The following is a 25,737-nucleotide window of genomic DNA, read 5'->3' on the forward strand; positions in this document are numbered from 1 at the left end:
TGAAAGACAAACAGAAAACTACTTTTTTTCTTATTTTTTAATTGACAAAAGCAGAGTAATTTCAGGATGTAAAACTAACTTTCGGAACTGACTGTCCCTCTAGTACTGAAATACCAAATTTTAAAACTGTACAGAAACTGAGACTTTTTCAGAAAGTGTGTGCAGCTGAGAAGAGTTTCAACATTTCATTTGTTTTTGGTTTTTTTTTTTTAAAAAGCAGAGTTTTCTTAAATAGAGGGGGGAGGAAAGAAAAATAACATTATATAATCCAACTATTGTTTGTCTTGCAAACATTGTGTTGCTTTACATAATATTCATAGCACGTAGCATGTGGAGAGCATGACAGAGACTTGTAATGTCCTGTGTGTGTTGTAAAGTCATTGTATACGTGGAGTTATTGTAAGTGTTCCTCTGTGTGTGATACCTGCACATGCTTGCTGGGTGTGCTTACAAAACTAGATATAGTAGCACATTATGCGTTCATGAGAAATTGCTGGCGACATTTTAGCCTGCGGTTAATTTTAGTGTTGGGTTTAGGATTTGAAAAGGACACAGTGTAAGAGAGTGCCTGCAGTTCTTTTACGCTCGCTTCTGCTCTGGTTAGTATTTACTGAGCCACAGCTATTAGGGCTTCACTTGTATTCATGCGACGTTAGGTGATTAGATGAATTTACTATTTAAGTAAATCAAACCCTGAGAGGTGCTTACCGGTTATAGGAGGGGCTGGTGCTGATTTAATTACCCCCCCATGAATTAATTTGTGTATACCGACATGCTAACAGCCTTTTTCCTTGAAGTTCCCTGTTGTCATGTGATACTCCCTCCTCCAGGAGAACAGCAGTAGGTTCTTCTTTCCTTGATGTTGGGCAGGTATGCTGTACTCCCTCCTCGCCTCCACTGGAATGGAAGGGTAAGAAATGTAAACTGAAAACATGATGAAGGGAAGGGGCTGTTGTGCTCTGTGTTGCAGGTTTTGTAGCTGATTCTTGGTGCTGGCTGCCAAGGAATCATACCTGGGTGTTTCCAGAGCTCTGCTTGGCATTTAGAGATGCTATTCTTTAGAGTCTGGGCACTGAGTGCTTAATTGCAGGTTAGACCCTGTGAATTACAAACAAGAAGTGGTTGCTTTCGAGTTGGTTTGTTTCAGATGCACAGGCTATTCTAATCCAAAGTGTAAAGTGAATTGAATTAGGTGCTTTGTGCTTTTTTTTTTTTTTAATTTTTTTTTTTTTTGCATTTCTCTTCCTGAGGGTTTTTCCTAAATTATATGATTTGCTGATATGATATATTTAGCAGACTGATGCTTTTGAAAGTGTTGTGGTCAGGAATCTAAATTTCACTTGCATGAATACAAAAGCTCTTTCTGGTGATTTGCATATATGTATATTAATTTTGGGGGATTAAAAAAATTTAGTGTTGCTCAGTTGTAAAATTCAAGTTTAAAACACATTTCATGAATTGGATGAGATTCTGACATCTTTGTAATCAGAAGGTAAAAAAGAAGGAGAAGTGAAATAAAATGGAACATTCATGCTGAAGTAAGCAGAGGTCAGTGAATGTTCTGGCTGAAATTAAACCAACGTCCTCCTTTCTCATGGCTATTTGTATTATTTATAAATGCATGAGATGTGTATCGAGAGGGTGGCTGGGAAATAAGCTCTTAAATGCGAAAGCTCTTTGGTCTCCTAGGATACGTATGTAGTAATAGTTGTACAGTTATCCATAAGGTTTTCTAGTAGGCATCCTAGAAACCCTGGTTAACTTCCAGGTAGTATTTATAACCACCTTGCAAAAAAAGGCTTCTCATTTTGTTGGGCATTCAGCAGTGCGTGCAAACTTTAAGTAGCACAAGTCCTCTGGTTAAGACTTTTTTAAAATCAAAAAGGATTATATACTTCTAAGAAAACAGAACAAGAAACAGACCATTCATGTTTTTGTTCCTTCTTTGTACTAAATCTGTTTGCTTTCAGGACTTCTTTGTAGAAAAATAAAAGATAAGAGCTCTAGTGTGTAGGTATTTTGAAGTATCTGTACTTAATGTTTTCAGGTGGAAATGTTTGTCCCAGAATAATAATTCTTATTCCATTGCTTTTCCCGAATTTTTGGAGGGGGAATGGGGAGAGAAAGGAGTGTAAAAGTGACTGAGGTTTCAGGTCTGGTTGTTAGGAAGTTTTTTTTAGTTGAACATTTGAAATTGTTAGTGGGGTTTGTTGGTTTTGTTTGTGTATTTTCTTACCCTAAGCATGCTGTGTACCAATGTTTACAATAATTATTTGGGACAAAGTTTTATAGCTATGCTTTGCATGCTTTGACCCCCAGTTTGCAGCTAAATGGGAATCTCTGAGCCAAAGCATCCCCTCAGCTGCATTCATAGGTCTGAAGGGAGTCAGGAGGGCAGTGGAGAACATGGGTCTCCAGCCAGCTGGAGCCCCAGCAGATGAACTGTTATCCAAATCTAGCATCGAAAAAAATCCAAAACCCAAAAGAAAATCCATCTTCTGATGCATATGAGAAAAGCACAGTGATTTATTGCCATTTACTTAGGAAAAAACACCCCAAGACTAATTGTAAACCCTGTTAGCTTTAAATTTATTCAGTTTATTAGTAGGCATTGATTGAAGCTAAAGGAACACAACATGTTTTCAAACAAAATAATTATCAGTTCAGAATTTTATCTCATTGAAACTCTCATGTTCAATTAAACCGGTCTGTATGAATGAGCAGTAAAGCCAAGTTCATATATTTCCCTTCCTGAAGTTCATAAAGGGAAATGTATGCAAACTACTCCTTTTAGCCAAAGTATGTTATATTATTTCAGTAGCTTTCTAGTGTAGCTTCTCAGTTCTCTGAATGGTTTTACCTTTTCCATCTTAAAATTGTTGAGCTAGGATGACCTTTCAGGGCTCTTCCCCCCCCCCTTTTTTTTTTACAATCACTCAATATGTGGAGGCAGAGTAGATGCCTGGGATTTTATTTTTTGTTTCTCTGTTCTCATCCCATATGACTGATGGTGTTGCTTGTCTTTGTCTGCTGCTTTTAAAGTAAGTTGTCTCCTTTGAATTAAAATCATACTGTGCTCTTGACTGCATTCCTGATTTTCAGATTGCATAAAGGACAAGATGAAGGCCACAAGGTTTGCCTGCCTCTTGGCTCATTAAATTGGAATTATTAGCTTTTTAAATCTCAAAACCAGTTAAAATCAAGGCTGGTTTTGTTTTGTTTGGGTTGGGGTTTTTTTTCAGTATTAAACAGTTCTTTACAGAAATGCGAAATGTTATTTTTGTGACCCAAATGTATGTGCCTAGCTGGAAACTAATAACCATAGAACAGACTAATTTTTTCTGTTGATTCCCTTGTACTTCTGTATATTGCAAGCTTGATGCAGAAGGGACCCTTCTCAGGATTAAGTGTGTGCTCATGTCCTGGGTATCCCTCTGCCAGGTGAAGATGCCTAGTGGCTTAGTCTGTATGGCCCACTAGATCCTGTTCCTCTGAGCCTCTGGGCTACTCTGAACTTGATAGAAAGTTTGAATAACTTCTTACACGATCTGGATTTTATGAGCTGAAAGTTTGCAGGTGAACTTCTGACCAATTCTTTCAATCACAGAATCAGAGTCATAGAACGGTTTGGGTTGGAAGGGACCTTTATCATCCAGTTCTAACCTGCATGCCATAAATCCCCATTGTTGCTGATAGAAGCAGAAAAGCTTGGAAGTACATTATTTCCAATTATTTCCAAATATTCCACTGCATGCTAGTGCCATTGCATTAAGTTAACCTGGCCTTACCAACACAGCTGCTACTGCTGCTTCTTCTGTAGGAAGGACAGGCAAGTATCTACTGCAGCAGTGGACCTTGTGTAGCATTTCTGGGATCTTATTGTCTTGGTGCGCAGCACGGCTCCTTTTTTTTTTTAATGAAAAAGAGTCCCATGAGAATGTGAATCTTTATCTCAGAAACAGCATAATCTTTTGGATTCATTTGCACAGCTCCCAGTGCAGTAGGAACGTTGTCTGTGGTGGTTTCTTTCTCTTGGCAATTATAAAAAAAAAGGTTTATAAAGTTTAAAAAATGTTTAATATAAGAATCTGGCATAAAACATGTGAAAGTGTTTTAGCATGGGTTAGGAGTAAAAAAAAAAAAGTATGTACATAAATGAGAGAGTGATTTTTTTGTCTGTGAACCTAACCTAACTTGTTGAGAAGTGCTTGGTTTGGGAAAATGAACGTTGTGGTTAGGGAGTGCGAAGAAGATGGGCAGTCCTGAGGCTGAATTGTCTGCCTCTTAAAGACCTTTTTCCAAAAGCAATGCTGATGAAGTAATATCCCTCAAAGCTGGACTGGTAGTTTAAGAGCTAGCTCTTAAGGGTTGAATACATGGAGTAAATGAGGAAGTGAAAATTGTATCATCCTCCACAGAATCTCGAATGCAAAATTTTAGCATGCTGAGAAGAGATTGGGCAGGGAGGAGGAGTAGGAGGAGGTTGGCTCCTTCCCAGTGTTGCATGCTTCTGTCAGCCTCTGTTGCTGGAGCCATTTTGACCACGGATACAGAAAAGTGGTGCCTGAAGTTAGGAATCTGAACGTCCTACCTGGTGGGGCTCTTTAGTGCATTGCTCCTTTCCCACTCTCTTCCCAGAGTGCAGTGAACCTGCATTCCCTACTGACGTGAGTAAACGTCTTCTGTATGTTTGACAAATTCATAATTAAATATCTGAGAACTGAAATGCATTTTCCTTTCATAATTCCAGGCCTTCAATTTTTTAACAGCATCTGTTTTTGTTAGGCAGGTGTAGCAATTGAAGCCCTGATGCCTCCCCACTCCACCAAACTTATGTGATCCTTCCCCCTATTTGCTTGTAGGACAAGTACCTTACTCTGAGAGCTTAACCCTCTTGTGCTTTTACTGAACAATTTTATGCTAGTTTATTTATTTATAGTTATATAAATAGATATGTTAGATATAATTTCTGCATATGGCTACAAGTTTGGTGTTTTGCATAGGTGCTACCGCTTACCTGTTTCTGGGGTCATTTTTTTTTGTTTGTTTGATTTTATTTTAATTTGTTCTACTGGGTTGGAAGGTAATTATTTTCATTTGTGTGCCTTTGTTAAGGAATCTAATTTTTTTAAACAAAGAGAATGAGACAACCAAGAAAAACAGCCAGAAATGCTGTAGCAGCAGTTCAGCCCTCACTCCTCCACATTACTCATTCTGCAAGGGAGAAGATTGCTGCTTAATATTTAGCTCCTGTCACTCATTTGAGAATACATACCAGGACCTGTTGGCCTACTGTGTGTTGCTATGCATCTTTGCTAACATTTTCACTTGAATCTTCAAGGACTGTTTTTCAACAGTGCTTTCAACTACTGAAGTATTTCATTTCTAAGGACACTAAGGGCGATCCAACGGGGACACTGCAGCTGCCAAACTTTGCACCTCAGACAGATAAATAACTTTGCTGTAAAGGCCTCCCTATCTAATAGGTGCTGAAATTCTGTATTTTAAACTATATATCTCTCTATCTATGTGTGTATGTATATATTTGACAGGCAGTCAGCCAAGCTAATAGGGAAAGTAATTGAAATTAACAGCTGGCAAACCTAGTTAACAGAGAGAGAAATGTCTTTGGAAATATGTTTGGGGGTTTTTTTTGGTGGGTTTTTTTTTTTCATTCAACAAATGTTTTCTCCACTTTTTCTCAGTGGTTGTGGAATTACAAGGGCTGGAGTGGGAACATCTGGTTGTAGTCCAACTGTAGGAATCATATACAGTGATTTCTTCGCTTCCATTTCTTGTCTCAGTCAAATTTGTATAACCAGACTTGACTTTACATAGTCAACTCAATGTCCATTTCCCTCTCTGAATCCTGTCTGGAGGCCCTGATAAAGCACTAGTCTGCTCTGTATGTAAAGACCTGTTTGCATATAAAACATTTAAATGTTTGTTATTTAAGATACTATTTGTTTATGTAAGACCCCAGCTTCTAGATCCAACATGTTATGTAAACGCTGATGGTGGATGGAGCCATTTATTTTCAGTGTCTGTGTACAGAGTAAGTGTGTCTGAGGTGCAGTACATGTACATGTAGTGAGCATAAGCAGATCTGAGTGTGAAGACACTTGTTTTTTTTGGCAAGTGTCCTACACAAGAATATGAGGTTGTTTTGTGTAAAGTATTATACAAGTATGAGCATGAAGACAGGTCGTGTTCTGCCTTTCATGTGGACTTAAAGCTGGGTCAAGCAGCTGGTTCTGAAAAGAACCATTCTGTGTGGATCGGGGGTTCTTCATGGAAATTAGAGGGAAATTGCTATGTACAGCAGCAAAGCGAAATGTCCTCTTAGTAGGGGACTTAGTAGGGAGAGGTACAGTCACCATCCTAAGACATTAAAGATGAAAGAACTTGCCTTTATCATGGAGTTAAGTGACAGCTAGTGGATGGCATCCCAACATCACCCCCACACACAGGTCAGGTAGTGGCTGCTCAGGTGTGATGCTTTCAGCACAAGTCACCTGCTTGCCAAGAGGTGGCTGGAGCCAGCACAGCTTTCGCTGCTCCCTGGTTGCGCTGGGATGCAGACCAAGTAGGGTGATTCTGCAGGAGGACTAGTCACTCTGCTTGTGGTACCCCTGCTCGCAAGCAAGTCATGACTCCTGGCTAATTTGGCCTGCATGTAGATAGCTTGCGTTAAACACTGTTTTAACTGTGGGCTTGAGAAGGCTTTTATTTTCTTCCTTTTTGAAGATGTGATGATACTTGTTTTCTTTCATCAAGGAGAAAATAAGCAGTCTCTCTAGGCTGGGCAGACCGGTTTAAGGGGTTGCCTTTGCTCTTAAAGTGATGCTTCTCAGCTGCCAAGGTACTGTCTGGCAGGCTGAGGCTGGAAGCTGAAGCCACAGACCTTCTCTCTAGACCATCCTCTGCACTCTTTTTCCTGTACTTTCAGGTTTATTCCTCTGGGCATAGGTCATCGTGGGTTTCTTGCAGCTCCTGCAGAGGACTGCCTGCTTTCCTGCAGAGCAAGGACAACACGTGGCTTACCATTTATCTGAGCTGTCCGTAAAGTGTTTCTCTTGGCTCCATCTCACACAGATCTAAGAAGTCCTTGTTTTGAGAGAGGTTGTTCCCTTTTGTTAGTTCAGTAGAGATAGCTTATTTTTTTTCATGATCTGGCTGAGTTAAAGAACTGCTTAGCAACAACATTGTTTACCTTTCAAAATAGCTTTCCACCATCACTTGGGTTGTGGTTAATGGGGGAAAACAGCTGTAACACGTTGCACAAGGTGGCATAAACCTGATGGATGAGATAGAGCTGGTGTTTCTCCCTGAAAATAGCTAGTCCTGAGATTTAACGACCCAGAAAGTTCTTTTATCCTTCTTTCCAACCCTACACCCCCAGATTCTCTCTTCTCATCAAAGCCGTTTTGTGATTAATCCAAGTGTTGTTTCCCTGAATTTTCTCCATGCACACCCATAGGGATGGGGGCTGTTACACAGAAGAGCAGAAAGAGGAAACATAGCTCACTGTTTCCTTTATTTTCTTCACTTCAGCTCCTTAAAATCTGAATTAATACAATCCGATTGTCTCTGTGCATGCTCCAGAACCAGCTATGTTTAATCTAGTTAAGTGTTTTCCATTCATCCACAAAGGTCCCTGTTTCAGGGCAGAGTGCACAGGGGAGGGCTTTCCAGAAGGTTTAGCATCTTGATGGACAGCTTTCTGCTGCCTTCATCTCTCCAGACAGAAAGGGTAGCACATATGGCAAGGGCTGGTGAACAGATTTCACTGCAGAAAATAACCATGGCAGATAAGCAAATGTTTTACTTTTTCTTTCCTTTCTCCTGTGCTCCGTCAGTGAGAAGACAGCTTCACTAATTGTCCTCGTGCCATGGATTTTTGACTGGTGGGGTACTTTTTATTATTCACACTGAATGTAAAAGCCCACCTATTACAACAGCAGTAGTGAGATGCTGCTTTTGTTATGCTCTTCGGACTAGGACGGAAATTTCTGTTTGACTCTACCAGCAGGTAAGCATGGGTTGTTTTCATTTTAATTTGATTTTGCTTCCTTTTATTTATGTTTTTTTTCACTGCTGTAAAATCCCAGAAGGGATTTAGGACCTTGAAAGAGGTTTCATGCAGATGTTTTTCCTAAAAGTTGCAAACATGCTTAGTTGTTGGGAGACCTTGCAGCATCTTGAGCCCCCAGGTGCTTGTCCCATGTTTGGTGATTCTTGTGGTGGATGGTTTCTGTCACCAAGCAGTGTTAGCCCTCAGAAACAGGCTCTTGACTTTCCACTTATCAGAAAATTGAATGTACCCACAGGAAAAGGACCTTCTTGCAAATTGTAAAGGTGGCCATTGTGTCTCTTGTGAAAGAGAGGGGCATATACCTGTGAGCGAAACTTTGGGTAAAGTGGGCAGCAGTGGCTGCTGTGCCTGTGGAGGAGGGGGTGCAAGTTTAAGTCCTTACTCCTCTGGGGTTTCAGGATTTGTGAAGGACAGAGGAGCAGCCCAGCCTTTTGAAATGAGTGATTCTCATTTAACTTGGCTTGTGTGTTTCACCTCTTCCTTTCTCAGTGCTCTTCTTTTTCAACAGGACTATGAAAAGTTTAATCTGTAGATGTGTAGAAGTGTCTTCATTAACGAGTCATACTCTTGTCCCCTTTTATTCTATTCTGAGATGATTTATTGAATGTAGCTCTGTATTTGCTGTAACGCATGGATATTTCATTGCAGAGACCTCTGTAGGGTCACTATCCTCATCTTCCCCATCTTGTTTGAGACCGATTTGACTAAAGTAAAGCTATTTTAATCTCCTGGTCCTAAAATAGAAGCCATTCCATTTGTGCCATAGAAAATGGCTGCAGGATGATCTTTACATGTTTGAGCAAAACCTTCTGGCCACTTGTTTTATGTTCGAGCACCACATCCTTTTCTTTCCTGTTATCATTCCCTGGTGTCAAGCATCCCTAAGTTCAAGGTGCAGGTTTTGGGAGGCAGGCATCACCCATTCTCTCTTCTTAGGTTAGATGGTCTTGTGCTTCCACTTGGTTTCCCCTTTCTTTACATCTCTTCTTCCCCAGTACGATGGTTGCTTGACCTCCCTAAGCCTCCACCATGAGCTGTGGGACAGAGAGGGCTGTGCAGGCATTAGGTCTCATGCGCATCGCTGTATAGTGGATGCCCTTAACGTCACGGTGGTAATTAAAGTTCATAGTCCCCGTTGCCATGGAAACACAGCACTCCACGAATACTGAACACAACTTGGAGTCCTATTAATTTTCCCAAACGCTCCTTATTTGCCAGACTTAAGCAGGGTTTCATTTCACAGCCTGGAAAAACGCCATACTCCAGAAATACCCAGCAAGGGGATCACACATGCATATCTTTTTTAGGATATTGCGTATTAAAACCTCACACCCCCAAGGTGGAGAAGGAAAACCACTGCCTGTGACCCATTGCCTTTGCAGCGTCAACATCTGGTGTAGGGCTAACACCTAATGTGTGGGTGTTGCTTTGATGAAATGAAAAGACAAGCACAGAGGAGAAACTGAGCTGTGGAGGGAAGGTTTTACAAGTCTGGTGTTGCCTGATTGTGGTTCAGTGGAACAGAGTCACCATTCAGGCACAATTTTATTTAGTTTGAATTTTAAAATTCCAGTCATTCTGCCGAATGACTTAAAAAAACGTGGAAAAAGTTTGCTTATTGGTAGAAAAATAGGTGTATTGGATAATTGGCATGTGGTGACAGTGTGGCTGCAGCATTAGCAGAAATCTGTCCCAGTCTAATTGCTGTGCTCTGCCCATCTCTTGTAGGTTTTTTCCTAACTTTGAGCTGACAGATGCCATTTTTAGAAAACGCTTTCAGTCATTTGTGTTTTCAGAAGGGGAAGAGTTGAATAAGATTACTGTCTCATAAACTTGGACTAGAGTTGAATTGGGATTTCGTGTTTGAAGGTGGTGCAGCTCTCAGATATTGGTATAATTAACATGGATATTGTAAAGTCAATACAAGTTGCTAGTTCTGCTTCACTTGTTTGCTATGTGGCTTTAATATTAAAGCAGAGATTGTATCTAATGAGCTAGGTCACACTTACTGGAAGCTGTGGAATAACGCTTCTCCCCTTTAGTGCTGTGCACCAGCTATTTATTCTTATCGGGTTTTTTTTATTAAAGTTGTTGCTGTATTTTATTCTTCTACTTGAGCTAGGGTCTGCTTTGAAGACAGTTATGAATCATCAGCCTGCTGCTGTAATTCCTATGAAGGATACGGGACACGGAATTAAGAACCAATGTTTGATAGGTTATGATGTGGTTTTAAGCAATGAGTGTACCTTTTGTCTAGTTCCCCTCTCCTGTGGCTTGTGTTGATCTAATCCAGTCCAGGCTGCTCAGAGATCCTGTTCACAGCCCTGACATTTGAACAAGAGGGGAATTTGGGTACCCCGAGATCCTTCCTAGCTGCCCCGGCACTCAGGTGCCGTGGGAAACGGACTTCAGAAATCCTGTAGCATCTTAACATTAAGCTGACCTTTCCTGAAACCCAGGGTGATGACCACGCTGTTGTTCGGTTATTGATTGATATTATGCTGCGTGTTGCCTTTAAAGTACAAATCTGCCTGAGTAGGAAAGGACTCCCTGAGATCCAGGTCATATGAAACCTTCCCTGTAACTGTTATAACTTCTTTCTGTACCCTCCCTTTCTCCACTGCAGAGAGATAAATACTGAGGCATTGCTGTACTGCCAGGAGGCAGCAGAATTTTGAGCCTTCTGAGATAAGATGAAGCTGCCAGCACCCGATGGCCTTGAACAGAGAGGAAATACAGGCAGACGTTGGTGAGAAAGTAACGCACAGTATGCACTAGTTACTAATTCAGTGGTTAGATACATCTTAGTAAGGAGTTGTCCATTCTGGAGTGGAGCCACAGAGCTGAGATCTGCATCCCAGTGCTTTTGTGATAGAGGGACACTGGAGTCCAGCAAAGGAACAGGGATGTCATTCATCAAAGGCAGTTCTTTTGATACTTGCTTTTGGTTGAGGAAATTGCATAAGGTAGTAAACAAAATGGGAAATTGTGATATATTAAAGATCATTTTTAGAGACATTAGTTGATAAGATGGGTGTTTTCCTTAGTGGTTTGCTTCTAAGTTATAGTCAGATTTTTTTGTAAAATTTTGAGCAGTTAGTTAATGGGCTTTATGCCTCCAGGATTTTAATAAGAGAATTTAGAAATAAAGTACTTAAATCTCTGGGAGCATTTGTCACAAAATACATATTTCCATTAACTTCAAGCCCAAACTAGTGTTAATTATTTGTGATTTATGTAAAAAAAAAAAAGACAACCATAGGAAAAAGGCAAAGTTACTGCTGCAATTCCAATTTGCCTGTAGTTTGCTTTATTTTTTTATATAGTGCCCATTCAGACAGAAAGAATAAACATAGTGAAATCTGATGTAGGTATAAAGCCTGACATCTTATGCTTTTGTAAAAATGTGTCAAGCTTTTCCAAAGAATGTTAGTTAAATCAATAAGTCAGAACTAGAGGAGGCCTAAGGGCAAGGCCGTCTTTTTCAGTCTAAAATTGCTCTCATGCACACTCCACTTAAAAAAATAAAATAAAAATTTGCACAGTTGGATGTCCAGTCTTGCCCAGTTCCCAAGTGAATTGTGATTAAAAACTGAAAGCAGGGCACCACCTGCACTGTTCGGCTGTTGTAATGAAGTCCCAGGAGAATTATTTCCTAGGGAATTACATGACTAGAATAACAGGCCTGGCTGGCTCTTTTACCCTCTTTGTATTTTTTATAATTCCAACTATTTTTCCTGTTTACAACTTTCATGAGCTGACATTGTCCTGTGGAGCTGGTGATCTGCAGTGGTAAGATATACAACAAATAATATAAGGGATGCGTAAAGAGGGTTTAAGTAGGGTGTTACAAATGGCAGTGCTCCCATTTTGTGGATTTCAGGGATTTAATGCTTTACATCAGTGAAATTTAGACTCTGCCCACCATCACAGTTGTTGCTCAGCCACAAATATTTTATTTGTGGACTTTGTAAATTAGTTGATATTTTGCAATGGGAATAGCCTGTAAAAAGTCTTCAAATTGACAATTAAATAGCCAGTTGTGGCATGTAATCAATACAAGTCCTGGTGACTCATTCCTCAGTCATGGGAGCAGTGAATTGTTTGGGGTTTTTTGGTGTTTTGGACCTTCATGTTGCAATCCACTATCTATCTCTCCCGCAGCTAGAAGCAGAAGCAGCCTGCCCCTGGCCCGAAGTGGCACCTCCACAGCAAAGCACAGCCGAGGGCACTTGTCCCTGCACCAGCAGCATTAAGGCACTGGGATGGGGCAGATCTGTCTGCTCACCTCCTTCAGGCTCATTCCAGTAAACAGAGCTTGTCTCTGGTTATACCTTTCCTAAGAAAGAAGGCTTGTCATGATAATTTAAAACATGACAGTGAAAAATCTCATCTCAGCAACTTTTCTCATTTTCCTTTTTGTTCAAAATTTATAGTAAGCTATTTTTAAAAAGTTTTTAATACACAAAAAGTTTTAATTACAACTTTCTGAAAGAGGAGTGCAAGAATCTTTTACCATAGCAAGTACATGGTCCAAGTACCTTAAGGGAATATTTGCTATATGGCAGTGCCTGGTGCTTTGTAGTAGACTGCCAGGTGAGTCATGTAGACTTCAAAGAAAGGCAATGCTAGAAGCCTTCAAGAAGGCCAATTCAGGATGCTCACTGTCAGAGATCTGTAACTGGAGCTCCGTAAGTGCAGTGCACAGAATGGTCCCTGGGCATTTCTGTACCCTGGCTGATGTAGAACTTGTTCCTTTCTTAGGACTTGGGTTACTTGGAGGAGGAGGAAGACACCTGGTCGAGATTGTAGTCAATAGTAGCGGTGGGTCTAGCATTTGGTCAACACGCTCTTAAAATGGCTTTCTCTGCCATGTGCTGCATGTTCCTCTTCAAGTGCCCTGGGAGGCAAAATAATTTGGTAACATTGCTAATCAATGCAGTGTTTTTCTAGAACATTCATCTGGTTTATTTTGCGTTACGTAAAGGATGGCCGTTAGACAGGTCGCATCCCTTCTGCGTTAATCCAGTAGCACGAATGCAGAGCAAGCGCACTGTGGTTCGAGCACAAGGGCCCCACACGCAGCTCTCCTTATCTGCTCTCCAATCTTTGAACTCTTACATAATACATTTAAGACTGTTTTTTGAGTAATCTCTTTTGGGGTCTCATTTTGCAGTCTTAGTCTCCAGTAAGAGAGAACTACTCTGCTCTTCCCTTGTGAAATCCTTTCCAGAAGGCGCACATTATCTACTACAAGGCAGGGCAATGATGAGCATCAATTTCCACAGCAGAATAGAAGCCTGGATTACAAATTACTATTTAATCCTTTTTGCGTCAAAGAATATAATAATCCTTGTAAAATGTGCTCTAAGTCTTGTGCTTGGCTCTGTGAGGTTAAGGGGCAACAACCAAAATGGGGTTTCTCTCAAAAACTAAGATATGGTGAAATGCGTGTGTTCCACATATATTTCAGAATGTATTTATGGCTACGTTTCAGCAGCTAAAAATAAAGATGATGGGCTGGTACCTAAACTAGTAGCTTTCATTTCTCCATATGTTTGCTGCTACTCTACTAGAATACAGTAAGTGTCTGTCATGAGTGGTGTTTGCTGAATTGCAATGAAGAATTCAGGCACAAAGTAAGCATTGCTCAAATTTTATCCTCCCTCCCCCATGAAAACATTTATCAAAACTAACAAATTAGGAGGTCCCTTCAGAATGTGAAAACATTTGGTTTATTTCTAAATCATCCTGTTATGAGTGTCAAACAATGTGGTTTTGTAAGGGAGAGAAGGGTGAATAAGATTGAGAGGGGTAAGCATTTAGTGTTTGAGAGTGCAGACTAGTGGCTGCACAGTTTCCTGACCAGGTAGCTATTTTAAGAGGGGCAAAATTTAATAACTTCTAAAGTTTAAGAAATAAATCCCACAGTGACAGGCCTGGAGTTCTTTGACAGACATGACTATTGTCCCATCGTGTATGCTGTAATTTTGTTAGATAAAAAGCAAAACCGGTTAGTTGTTTGGAACTAATAGCTTCATATGATTAGTTTATTTCATATTTTTATTACTGGCCTCTGTACTAAAGCAAATATGACATATTGGATACAATCAGCCCATCTTACTGTGTAGCAACCCACAGAGATAACCTGAAGGTTTTGTGGTGACGTATATGCAATATCACTAATGGAAAGAACAGGGTAAGCGGTTTGTTGCAGTTATTTTTAATGCAATGTATTTAGACCTGTTATGTATAATATTCTACATTAATAGTCAAATTCAACCAAGAGAGTAGAACCAGATTGAAGTAAATCTCATATTAAAGAACACATTTAATTACTTGGTCATATAACCATTATTCTACAATAGGGTATTTTTATACTAGATGCTAATCGTGCTTCTAGAACAACATTGCATAATGCGGTGTCCTTGCTGTCACAAACTGGTCATCTTGCAGGTGAAAACTGTGCAGTGCAGCAGCTGTTATGAAGCCATAAAGCATTTATGTTGTAAAACGGATCATACTTGGAGATTTTTTTGATGCTCTCTTCTATGACAAATTTACTGAAAACAGAAATATTCTCCTAATGTATCTACCTGGTGTGCTTTGGTAAACCCAGAAGAATTCAAAAGTTCTGTCACATACTTGCATAATTATTTTTTAAAATAATTTTGTATTTTATTTTTTATTTCTTTATTTGTCACAGAAAATGATACTCACCTGAGAAGCTTAAGTCACACTGGAAGAAGTTGCTTCCTTCTGAGCTTTACGTGAGTGACCCCATCCTATGAGGACGAGGCGGAGGAGGATCCATCAGCCTTCCTAGCTGTACAATGGGGACTGTAGGTGACGACATGGCTTCAGTAGAGCAGAATGCCTCCCTGAACCCTCTGTGCTTTGAGTGTGGCCAGCAGCACTGGACAAGGGAGAACCACCTCTACAACTACCAAAACGAAGTCGATGATGACTTGGTCTGCCACATTTGCCTTCAGCCCTTGTTGCAGCCATTGGACACTCCGTGCGGACACACTTTCTGCTACAAGTGCCTAAGGAACTTTCTGCAGGAGAAGGATTTCTGCCCACTGGATCGAAAAAGACTCCATTTTAAGCTCTGCAAAAAATCCAGCATTCTTGTTCATAAACTGTTAGACAAGCTATTTGTTTTGTGCCCCTTCTCTGCCATGTGCCAGGAAGTCATGCAGCGATGTGACCTGGCGGCACATCTCAAAAACAGGTGAGATGCTTGCATTGCATGTTCCTTACACACTTGATGGACCAGTTTGTATGGCAGTATAAATTGGGGGCAGGAGCCAGGAGGGGGTAGGTGGTGGGTTTTAAATTTATAATAGAGCACCATGGGAAACGATTGGTCTGTACCTGCTCTGCTAGAGCACTGGATCCCATTTTGGACATTGCACTTCAGGAATAGAAAGGAGCGCTTGAAGAGAGTCATAGGACGGACAACTTGAATCATTAGAGGTCTCAAAAACATGATTTACTAGAAAACGTTAAAGAAAATGGAGGCTGTTCATGGTAGGGGAAAAAAGACTGAGTGAAAGGAAAAATAAGTGATGTGCAAACTACATCTGCCAAGTGGAAGGAAATAGTGCAATAAGAACAAAGGAGACTTAGTTCCAGTCTAAGGAAGAAAAAGAGTAGTCCAGCACTGGCATCGAGTGTTTGGTGGTAGCTATGTATTCCCTACTTTCTGAAGGATGCATGAACATGTTTCACCAGCCTTTATCAGGAACAGTTATGGCAGAACTGATTCTGCTTTGAGGTAGACAGATGGACAGGGTATCTCTCAATACTCCTACAAGACCTGTTTTTCTCTGGTTTATTTTTTAAAAATATCTGTTTATGGAACAGCTTGACAGTATGCCGTGTGGGTATGCTGTAGTTTGTTTATAGGATTTTTTTGTTTCTTTGTTTTAATTGCTTTTAGAACATTTCCAACTCCCCATTAATTTGTTAGAAACTCATCACTTAATGCCAGTGGAAAGTTTTGTTGCAGCTGTCATGAGTGATTCTGTGTCAGACAGATACATTCCATACACCTAAAAGTTTAGGACCCTATTTTGAATTGTTAATAATTTTATAATTGTTCTGCTTTCTGCCATCTTACCTTAAATGTTTAAATGTTGAAAGGAGGCCATGATAGAAAGTGGGAAATAAGATTATCAGATTCAGATAGAATGATACTTCCTGTTGCGCAGGCTAGTGCACTTCGTTTTTCCAGCAAAGGATTTGCCTCCATACCGTGTATGCACCAGCCTGCTACATAAAGAAGTTTCATTCTTCTGTGTAAAGCAATGCTGTTTTCCTAATCGGAAATTTTTAAGCTTGTTTTGAGAGGTACATTTGACTTCTTCTATTTCCTCCATGGGTTGGAGAATATTTTCAGTAATTAAACAGATAAGACTTTTTATATCATTAGCTGTTTTATTGCATGAGTCATGAACAGAAGCCTGGACATACTATTTATGTTAAAGCCAAAATATGGTGGAATTAATGAGTCAGGGAAAAAAAGTTATTATGCATATCTACACCAACTAACTTTAAATTATTTAGAGATTTAAGAAATTATAAGAGGAGTACAGTGAAGAATTACATAGGGACAGAAATTATATATTCAGAGGTAATGCATCTGACTTCAGAGGTTCCAGTTCAAGTTAATTGCATCTGATACCAGAAAGTACCTCCTGTGTTAACTGAATCCTATTTGAAAAGCTATGTTTGTTTTGTAGAGAGAGGTTTCGTAAAATTTTATGGCTGTCCTTGCAAAAAAAGCATCAGAAGAATAAGCATTGTGCATACCCATTGTACGTAGACAAAAGGCACTAGGGAAATACAATCCAATACATGAGTGTTTCTGTCAGCAGTGTTTGTAAAAACAAGCCTATTGTTTAGCAACTCTCCACAGAAATGGTACGAGCCCTAACTCTTCTGGTCTTCTCAGTCAGTGGCTAAGATGAGGTCCTTTCATTTCTATGATTTCATCACAGGCTTTGTTCTGACCAGCTTTGTTTTCTTTCATTTTGATACTTGTTGTTGTTGTTGTTAGTTTTTAAACAAGCCTGCATTAACTTCAGCAGTTGCCCATCTCATGCGGGTGTTTCATGGTTTGGTAATCTGATCTCTACCAATTCTTTGGGCAAAGAGCCCTCTGCTTTAGGATTGAAAACACCAGGCCCAGAGGGAAGAACAGTGGTGGCTGTGGCAGGATGGGGAGGGAGGTTTCCTTTCCTGCTACTGTCCTGAAAAGGAGGGTGATATTAGCTGTGTGCCTCCTCTGCCCGCCCCCAGTCTGGTCCAGCAACACTAGAGGCCACCAAGATGGAAAGGTTTATTTGAGTGGTGTGTGGATCTACCCCATGGACTTCTTTCCAAGTCTCAGTCTTTGTCCAGATGGAGACTTTCGGAAATGGTGAAGGGTTGTGAATGAGTGAAGGGTTACGTTGCAGAGGAGGTTGCTTGGGAGTCAGGTGTGGCATGAGTGTGTGTGCAAGCAGGTGCTCTGTAGAGAAGTGGGAGAGAGCAGCCGCTGCCCGCGTTGGAAAGAGCTCGATCACACACGTATTTCCAGTGTGCTTTTCCTTCACATCCTGAAGGCTTCTGGGGATTCAGAGCATGGCCCTTGGGCATGCAGAACATGCTGCAACCCTACAGACTGTGGTGAGGCTGGAGATGCCTGGGTTTTGTTGGCTGTTGTACCCACAGCATGAATGTGGGTCATTCTACCATGTCAGGTAGTTACTAATGAAGAGCCTCTCTCTCTTGGCTTTTTCCTCCTTTTTTATTTCTCCACACTGCTTACATGTTAGCTTGGGCTCTTGCTTGTTTCTGATCTCCATGATTACTTGGGGGTGGTGAGGCTGCCTACTGTTTATTCAATTTATAATCCTGGTATTAAACTGATTTGATTTTAATAAAAGGCAAAATGCTAGCAAGACTCCTGCTACATATTTAGTTCAGCTTGTGATTTCCCACTGTTATTTCCCTTGCTTTTCCAGTCAGTTTTCCTTGGTTGGCATCTCTTTGAGCAATAGTAGGACTGTTTACAACAAGGCCATGTAATTTATTGGTGCACAGAACACTATTTATGCTCACTTTAGGTATATATGAAATATTCATTTACTTAAGGCACAAGGTTGTTATGAAATCTGAGTGAACTGAGTCACTAGCTTTTCCTGTTTGTTGACTTGAAAAAAGCTTTCAGTTGCAGAAGGCTGCTAATCTTCAATTCCTTCTGTTGTCTGTTGTCTTGGGATGCCAATATGCATTTTGAGTATACGTTAATTTACAGTTTTCAATTAAGTTTATTTGCAAACATCTGAACACCTGTAAATTATCATTGCTGACGTAAACGATGGCAGCAACTGCATAGTTTGAATTTGATTGTATATGGATGAGAGAATCCAGTAAAATTCTACTACTGATAATTAAAGGTAGGAAAGAAATATGAAATTCAGTATTATTATGATTTTCAGCATAGATTACTATAAACCAGTCTCAACAAACCCTTGCATGGGCTAGTTTGAGCAGGTATCCAGCAGGCACCTTGCTGCCAACTGCTCCAGCAACGTGAGAGGCACCAGACACAAACTTGATTATTTCATGGTCACTAATTGCCCACCATGATACCTTGTTGCAGGAGGAAAATATTCTTGATATATCAGTCTTTCAGATTCATCACATTTACTTGTGAACTATTGTTTTCCAAGTAAAACACAATGCACGTAATCTGATTTAAAGGAAAAAATATATGAATAATGCTGAGTTGTACTGTTTTTCCCAGTCACTTGATATAGAAATTTTGTTAATGTTTGGTAAAGTAAGTGAAGATTTCAGTTCTAAATATCAAGAGTAAATTTATCAGAAGGAAATCTGACAGTAAATTATTGAGCTTTTCTGTGTATGATTTTCATTCCGGTAATTCTTATACATTATTCAGATCTGAGCAGATTCCATTGTACAAAATCATACCTTGATATTTGAACATATTTTTAATAGGAGGGTTAGGTATTATGTTTATATATTACTTTTGAGTTGGGCTTCAGTTTTCCCCTCCTATATTCAACCGTGGTATTTCAAGTTATCGTTCTGGATAAAGACATTTTCCCAAATGTTTTAATGTTGTAAGGCCAACATTCAAGCCAATTTTATGTCAAATTTGAACTTTGTATAGGATTATATTTTCTGGAATTGAAGTTATTATTGTTCCAGTCACTGTGTGTTGGTCAGATGCTTAATAAATGGATTTAGAGTAACAACATCCGTGGGAAAATTAATTGTATAATTACGTAATTTTATTATTCAGGATCTTGGCAGTCCTGGTTACTTTGGTGTTTGATAGTGCTGCTGAGTCCTGTTCTTCCCACCTCCTCCCCTGTTAGCTTCAGGCACTGCCCCTACCCTGCTCTTTGTAGCACCAGGAAAAGTGAAGAGGATCTGCAGGATTTAATCCTGTTTTGGCAGGTCTTGTCTTATAGCTGAGAAGCAGATAGGCAGCAGGTTCAGACTTTCTCCATGCCTTATGGACTCCTTCCATTGCTGGACAGCTGAAGGATCTTCCTGTGGTGGTTCTTTGGTCCAAAGCCACCTGGCTCCTTGTAGGCTCCTCAGATCATTGGGTGTGAGAGAGAAGTGTGCAAGAAAAGCCCTTTCCCTTGTTTTTTAATTTTTCCTGAGTCTTCTCTGATTCCCGAGTCTGGGTAACTCCTAGTGCCTCCTTTCCTTTTTTTTCTCCTTCTTTGTTTTTTTCTGGAAAAAGAAAAACCAAGACACAAACATTTAACTTCCAAAAGAGCACCATGTTTTACTCTGAATTGCAGCCGTAAATCTTGCCAGACTTGCTGTTTAAGGTCACTTTGCTGGCAACATTTTATAAGCAATAGCAAAGGCATTTTGGTTGCTTCTCTGCAGTCTTCGTTTAAATTCAGCTCCTGCTTGGAAAATGATTTTAGTGCAACTGGTTTGAGGCTGTTTGGTGTGTTTGCTTTTATTGACCCTCTAGACTGGGCAGAAGCTGATGGCATAAGTTACAATGAAATCTTTCTTTTCAGTAGTCAGTGAGCAAATGTGGATTTTGAGCCCCTACTGTTATTCCACAGAATACACTGTAAACTACATCTTAATTTTGTATGAAAGCCCTTTTTATCTGCAGAGAGGGATTGCTTCTAGTATTCCAAAAAGTCAGCTTTTAAATGAGAAGGCCAGCAGACTTGGCTGTATAAAAAAAAAAAAAAAAAAGAAAAAAAGAAAGAAAACTTTTCTTCTCTTTCAAGTATGGATTAAGAGAAGTTGAAGGTAAAAGCTACACTTTGTCACCATCCAGAATTGAGCAAAAACTGGTGCTGAAAGGAGGAGAGACTTGATAAATATAAGCAGAAGCTTGTTTTACCCCCCAGAATAACTGTCCTTTAATAACTTTTCCCAATAAATAACATTACTCAGTTGCTGTAGCTGATGATCTCAGTATCTCTGCCCTTGAACTGAATGTGTTGATCCATGAAAGAAACTAAATAATTTCTGGAAATTCTAAAAGATGTGCCTGCCTGTCTTCTTGCTCCTAGCCAAGATGTTCTGGCTTTGTAAGTAGATATGAAATGCTATTCCTGTAAGACACGTTTCAGTCTCATTTGAGCTCTTATTTATACAATTTGTTGTATGAGAATGGATTCATATACCTATAAAAACAATCTTGTTTTGATCCCAGAATGCCCGTATAACATTTTACAAGATTTAGGCCAAAATGCTCTTTATCCCAGTTATTTGGCAAAAACAGTATTAGTGAAATGTGTACCTTTAGGGATTTATTGGTGCTTGTTAACTGTTACAACTGTTACATCTGCTACAACTGCTGTACAGTGTTGCTGTTTGTGAATAATATATTCCTACTGCCAATAAAAATCTTTTTATATTGCAAGTGGATATTAAAAGTCTCCTCATAGGTGTATTTGAATACCAGTACTGGGCTTTCCTGCTTTGTAGGCTGCATATTGTGTTTAAAGGAACTGGCATCTCATGAATTAATATCTCCACCAGACAATTACTTTCCAGGCAATGCAGTTGCACTATATCAGGCTAGGAGTTGTAGTTTGTTACTGGTTAATTTGGGGAAGAATCTGGGTTTGGGGTTTTTTTTTTCCTTTTTTGCCATGTAAAATGCTGCACAAAAGCTGAGCTGAGTAGGCGTGCTGTGGAAGTTGTTCACGTTTCTTGATGTTGGTCTTTGAAATGAAAATTAAATATAATTGGCAAAAATAAACCTCAAATCTATTTATATTTTGTTTCATGATTTTCATCAGCTGTCAGGTAGTGAAGGGGGAATGTGCTCTGTGAAGTAGGGTTGGGGGGACCTGGCTGTGATTTGGAAGGCTCTTACAGAACACTTCCAGGGGTGTTTTTTGATCTTTTCTGGTTTGAATCAGTTTAAAACCCCAACATTTTGGAGGTGTGCTCTGCCATCTATACCACGTAGATGGGATTCAGAGGCCTGTGAGCTGGCTGGATAAAAGTCAACAGCATAATAATTTGGTGGAAGATACCTGAGGAAGTATCTGATTCACAGTAGTCCAGTATAACTGGACTATTCTGTGCAAGCTCAGTGGGATTGAACCGTGGTCCTCTGGCAGTGTCAGTTTTGAGTTACTCATTCACCTTTGCTGAAAAATCACTACTCCTATAGTAGAGCAGTTCGGGAACAGCAGGGATGTGCAGCTTGGGGTGGCTTTACCCCTTGCCATGTTGCTGCAGGAGTGAGTGATGTTGGAGACTGATCTCTTTTTTTTCTTTCTTTTTTTTTTTTTTTTTTCCTGCTGCCAGTGCTAGGATGTTGGGGAGTGTGAGGCTAAGCCATCAAGCTAAAGTACTTTAGAAATTTTGAGGGTTTTATCTCTCGTTTTCTTGCCCTGTTGGGATTCTTGTTTTGAGGTTTGGCATTGTGATCAGTCAAAAGCTCCCTGACAAGTTTCGCTTGTAACTATGTGTCTCTCACCACCAGAATAAATTCAGATTTCTCAACTGTTAGTATGCCAATGATTTTATGCAGTAGGGTTGTGTTCCATCATTAATATCAGAAATGTTTTCACAAAGCAAAAACTTTCCAATAATTTTCATTTTTCCAGCTTGCACTTTATTAACTTTGAAGAACAAGATGACCATCAGGTGTAAAACATGTCACCTTGGGGAAGGACTGAAGAAATAGCTTAAGCCTGTCATTTTTTAATGTGAACTGTTTTTAATTTATGTATTGATGCGTATTTCACAGCACATCTGGGTTACCTTACGCCATTCTTCTAAACATATAACTTTTTTAATGTACATATGTATATATAACTTTATGTGTATGTAACACTGCTAGAGATCACAAAAGCTATAGAGGTACCTTTATCAACATTCTTCAGAGATGAATAATTTTGTTAATATTTCTTCAAAATCCCTCATACCAGAACAGTCCCCTTCACAGAGTGTCAGAGCAGAACCTCGATTCTCAAACCATCCTGGTTTAACCAGTTAGGACATGGTTATACTTTTGCTGGCTTTTGCTCTGTTAACACATTTGTTCTCCTGTTGCAAAAATAAAGCACTTTTTTCTTTTGTTATAGCAATCTGTCAAGTTCCCAAGCAGGGAGTCCTTTCAAGAGCACAGCTCCTTTTTTTCTGATTCTGCTGCAGTACGAGAATCTTTATGTGGTCAGCAGCCTCAGAAGCAGGAACTTTAAGAAGGACATCAAATACTGTAAGAAGTGAAATATCAGATGCTGGCAGAACTGTCACACAGGCAGGTGTAAGATTGATATCCGCATCCAATTATCTACACGTAAATGTAAGACCATTCAATAAACAAAGGCTTTCCATGAATCTGCAATATTGCAGCCCTTCTTTGCCATAAACTTGTTGTAAGATTTTTAAACAAAAGCACAAAAACTCATTGCATTAAAAATAACAGGAACTTAAAAAATAAGTTTACACTGAAAAGCAGAAAATGCTGATGGATTATTGTTGCATAAGGGAAAGCAAAAAATTGCACCTCCTGTGTGAAGTCAGGAATAAAAAGGGGGAGACAGAAGGAGTATGAAACACCATCTATCAATTCAAGAGATGATGAGCAGAGCTGTTACTTTTGCTGAACTTCTCATACAAACTTCTAAGCAAGCATAATTTTTTTTCAGTATTTTAACACTTAGATTGCAATACAGGTAAAAAGTTCATCTCTCTCATTTGAGAGAGAAGTGGAAGATCATCCTCCCCCAGGTGACCCCAGGAATATTCAATGCTTCCTTCTTTTGGCTTACAAGGGTGAAAAGAGATTGCTTCAGTGTGTCTCCAAATGTGTCTTTGAATGGGGCTTCTCTTCTGTGGAATTTTATGCGACTCCTGTTTAATCTTTTCAGCAAGGTTGGCTTTCAGAAGCTGGAATGTACATAGCAGAGTAAGTCCACGTTCAGAAAGTGTTACAGCATGTTTAATTCATGGCCAAAAAACTGTGTAGTAGAAGTTTTGAGAAGAAGGCGGTATTGCTCTGAGGTTCTGTCTACTAAAACATATTTTGGCCTTAAAATCCAAAGCGTTTATTATATTTTTATGATTAGTTCAAAACTGTGGCTTTGAAGACCGATTTAATTTGATGGACTACTCGGGCATTTTGTGCTACAGACGCTGGTGCAGGCTTGAAGCATGATATATATATATATATTGTCTTCACAGGTGTCCTGGGGCTTCTAATAGAAGGATTGCTCTGGAGAGAAGGAAAACGAGCAAACTGCAAGCAGAAGCAGAAGGCGAGAGTGGTCCTGGTGGGATGGAGCAGCCTAGCAGTTTATCTCCAGACGCAGATCAGGGAATAGTGCCAGCTGAGCAGAGCTTCACCTCGCCCGCCCTTCCCACATGGACAGATGAGCCCAGCATCGACAATCCGCCTTTTGAGGAGAACACAGTAGCAGACAGTATGTCATCACTTATCTTCTGAAGTCTCTTTTATCAGATGTGGAAACATTTGTGGTATCAGAGCTTGTCTCTTGCCAACCACGAATACACATCTTCTTTTTCTGCTCTTTTCTTCTTTGATTCCTGGAAAAATATTAGTGGGTTTCAGTTATGTGCAAATAAGTAACTGGGATGAGGCCACAGTTAGGAAGGAAATATCTTGGAGTGTGTGCCAGATATCACGGTGCTGTATCACCCTGTATAATGTCATGGTGCAGTGGTTTGTTTTAATTCAAGTGTAGCGCTGGCCTCACAGTGATTTGGAAGGAGCATATTTTCTTCAAAATTATAAAAGTTGTTTTCTAAGATGAGATTTCTTTTCCGCTTTTCTCCCTTCCCCCTGCCTGGATCAGCAGCCTTCCCACACACGGAGTGCTGTCCTACTCAAGCAAAAAGGCAGCTGAGTAGCTCCTGCATCCATCTGCATCAAATGAGCAGTAATACCTCTAGCATCTGGGATTTTAGAGAGGAAATGCTGAGCTGCTGCAGAGGAAGGTGGTCCTGTCCCCTTCCTTCTCCTGTGTATTTGCCATCCTTTAGCATTTCCCTTTTTGCTCTTTAGTTGTCTCTGTGTGCACTTCGGAAATGGGCTCCTTCTCCTGACTCAATAACTCAAATAACAGAAACAGCTCCTAGTGCAGTTGTGAGATCAGCTGTCTAAAAGTCATGACCAAGTCATGCACTGTGGGCAAGGCCTAAAACACATTGTTGGTATCGTCATCAAACATGAATACACAAGTGATCAAATTGGAGATGAAGTCTATGAAATTTATTAGAAAAAATAATAGAATGTCCTTTTCCAATACAAATAAACCCATTTCAGGAAGCATGGATGCTCCTAAGTTATTAGAGAGCTCTTTCTAACAAGCTGGGTGTTCCAACGAGTAGTGGAAATAATCCAATTGCATTTGTTTACTTTATTGTTAAACTGTTGTTGTGTGGCCTGTTTACACTGTTCTTTGGTGATTTGCTTTATTGAAAGTCAATGAGTTATAAAGGATACTAATAATCTTTCTTCTTATGAAATAATTGGCAGCAAATCAACAACCGCCTACCTTACCTGAAGGAGAGATCACTACTATTGAAATTCATCGGTCCAATCCTTATATCGAATTAGGAATTAGCATAGTGGGTGGCAATGAAACGCCTTTGATCAACATTGTCATTCAAGAGGTTTATCGAGATGGCATCATTGCCAGAGATGGAAGACTTCTTGCTGGAGACCAAATACTTCAAGTATGGAACCTATTTACGTATTCTGTCTGCTTGCGTTCCATTCATTCCTTGCAGAACTACTTGTTAAATGAGATGGGATATTTTCCTTGTTGGACTATGTTGTGTAAATGTTAACTTTGCGATTATCAGTTGGAAGGCAAATTAAAATTCAGAGCAGAACCTGTTGGTCTAGCACTTCTGGCTATGATGTTTTGTGTTATTTGTCAAACTGGTCCCTAAATTTATTCTTCCTCCTTAAGCATCTCTTTCTTATCAGTGTTTAAAATATAAGTTTATTTGTCTGTTTTTAAATGTTACAGGACTTGTTCTTTATTTCAATTTTGTGCATGCTTTCCGAAGAAACCCAAGGTTACTTCTGGCTAACAAGTTGACATAATTTGTCCAAGCAATTTGTGGATTGTGAGGTTGACTTCATC

At 39.8% G+C, this 25,737-nt stretch overlaps 2 protein-coding genes across 3 annotated transcripts in view; both read left to right on the plus strand.

Moving 5' to 3' along the window:
* MTIF3 (mitochondrial translational initiation factor 3) overlaps window positions 1–25,737 on the plus strand; it is a 280,029-nt gene that overhangs the window by 192,259 nt on the left and 62,033 nt on the right. The window lies entirely within an intron of this gene.
* The window catches only part of LNX2 (ligand of numb-protein X 2), a 36,416-nt gene continuing 15,244 nt past the window's right edge, over window positions 4,566–25,737 (plus strand). Inside the window, exons 1-4 of one of the 2 annotated variants that reach the window (XM_069882722.1) lie at window positions 4,566–4,667; window positions 14,802–15,329; window positions 23,807–24,045; window positions 25,122–25,321. In XM_069882722.1, the coding sequence (XP_069738823.1) occupies window positions 14,929–15,329; window positions 23,807–24,045; window positions 25,122–25,321 (840 nt within the window). In that variant the 5' untranslated portion in view covers window positions 4,566–4,667; window positions 14,802–14,928. Of the gene's footprint in view, window positions 4,668–8,013; window positions 8,033–14,801; window positions 15,330–23,806; window positions 24,046–25,121; window positions 25,322–25,737 lie in introns of those variants that run through there. The other variant, XM_069882730.1, reaches the window with a different exon arrangement.

The sequence above is a fragment of the Phaenicophaeus curvirostris genome, chromosome 1 (genome assembly GCF_032191515.1).
Source record: "Phaenicophaeus curvirostris isolate KB17595 chromosome 1, BPBGC_Pcur_1.0, whole genome shotgun sequence".
Lineage (NCBI taxonomy): Eukaryota > Metazoa > Chordata > Aves > Cuculiformes > Cuculidae > Phaenicophaeus > Phaenicophaeus curvirostris.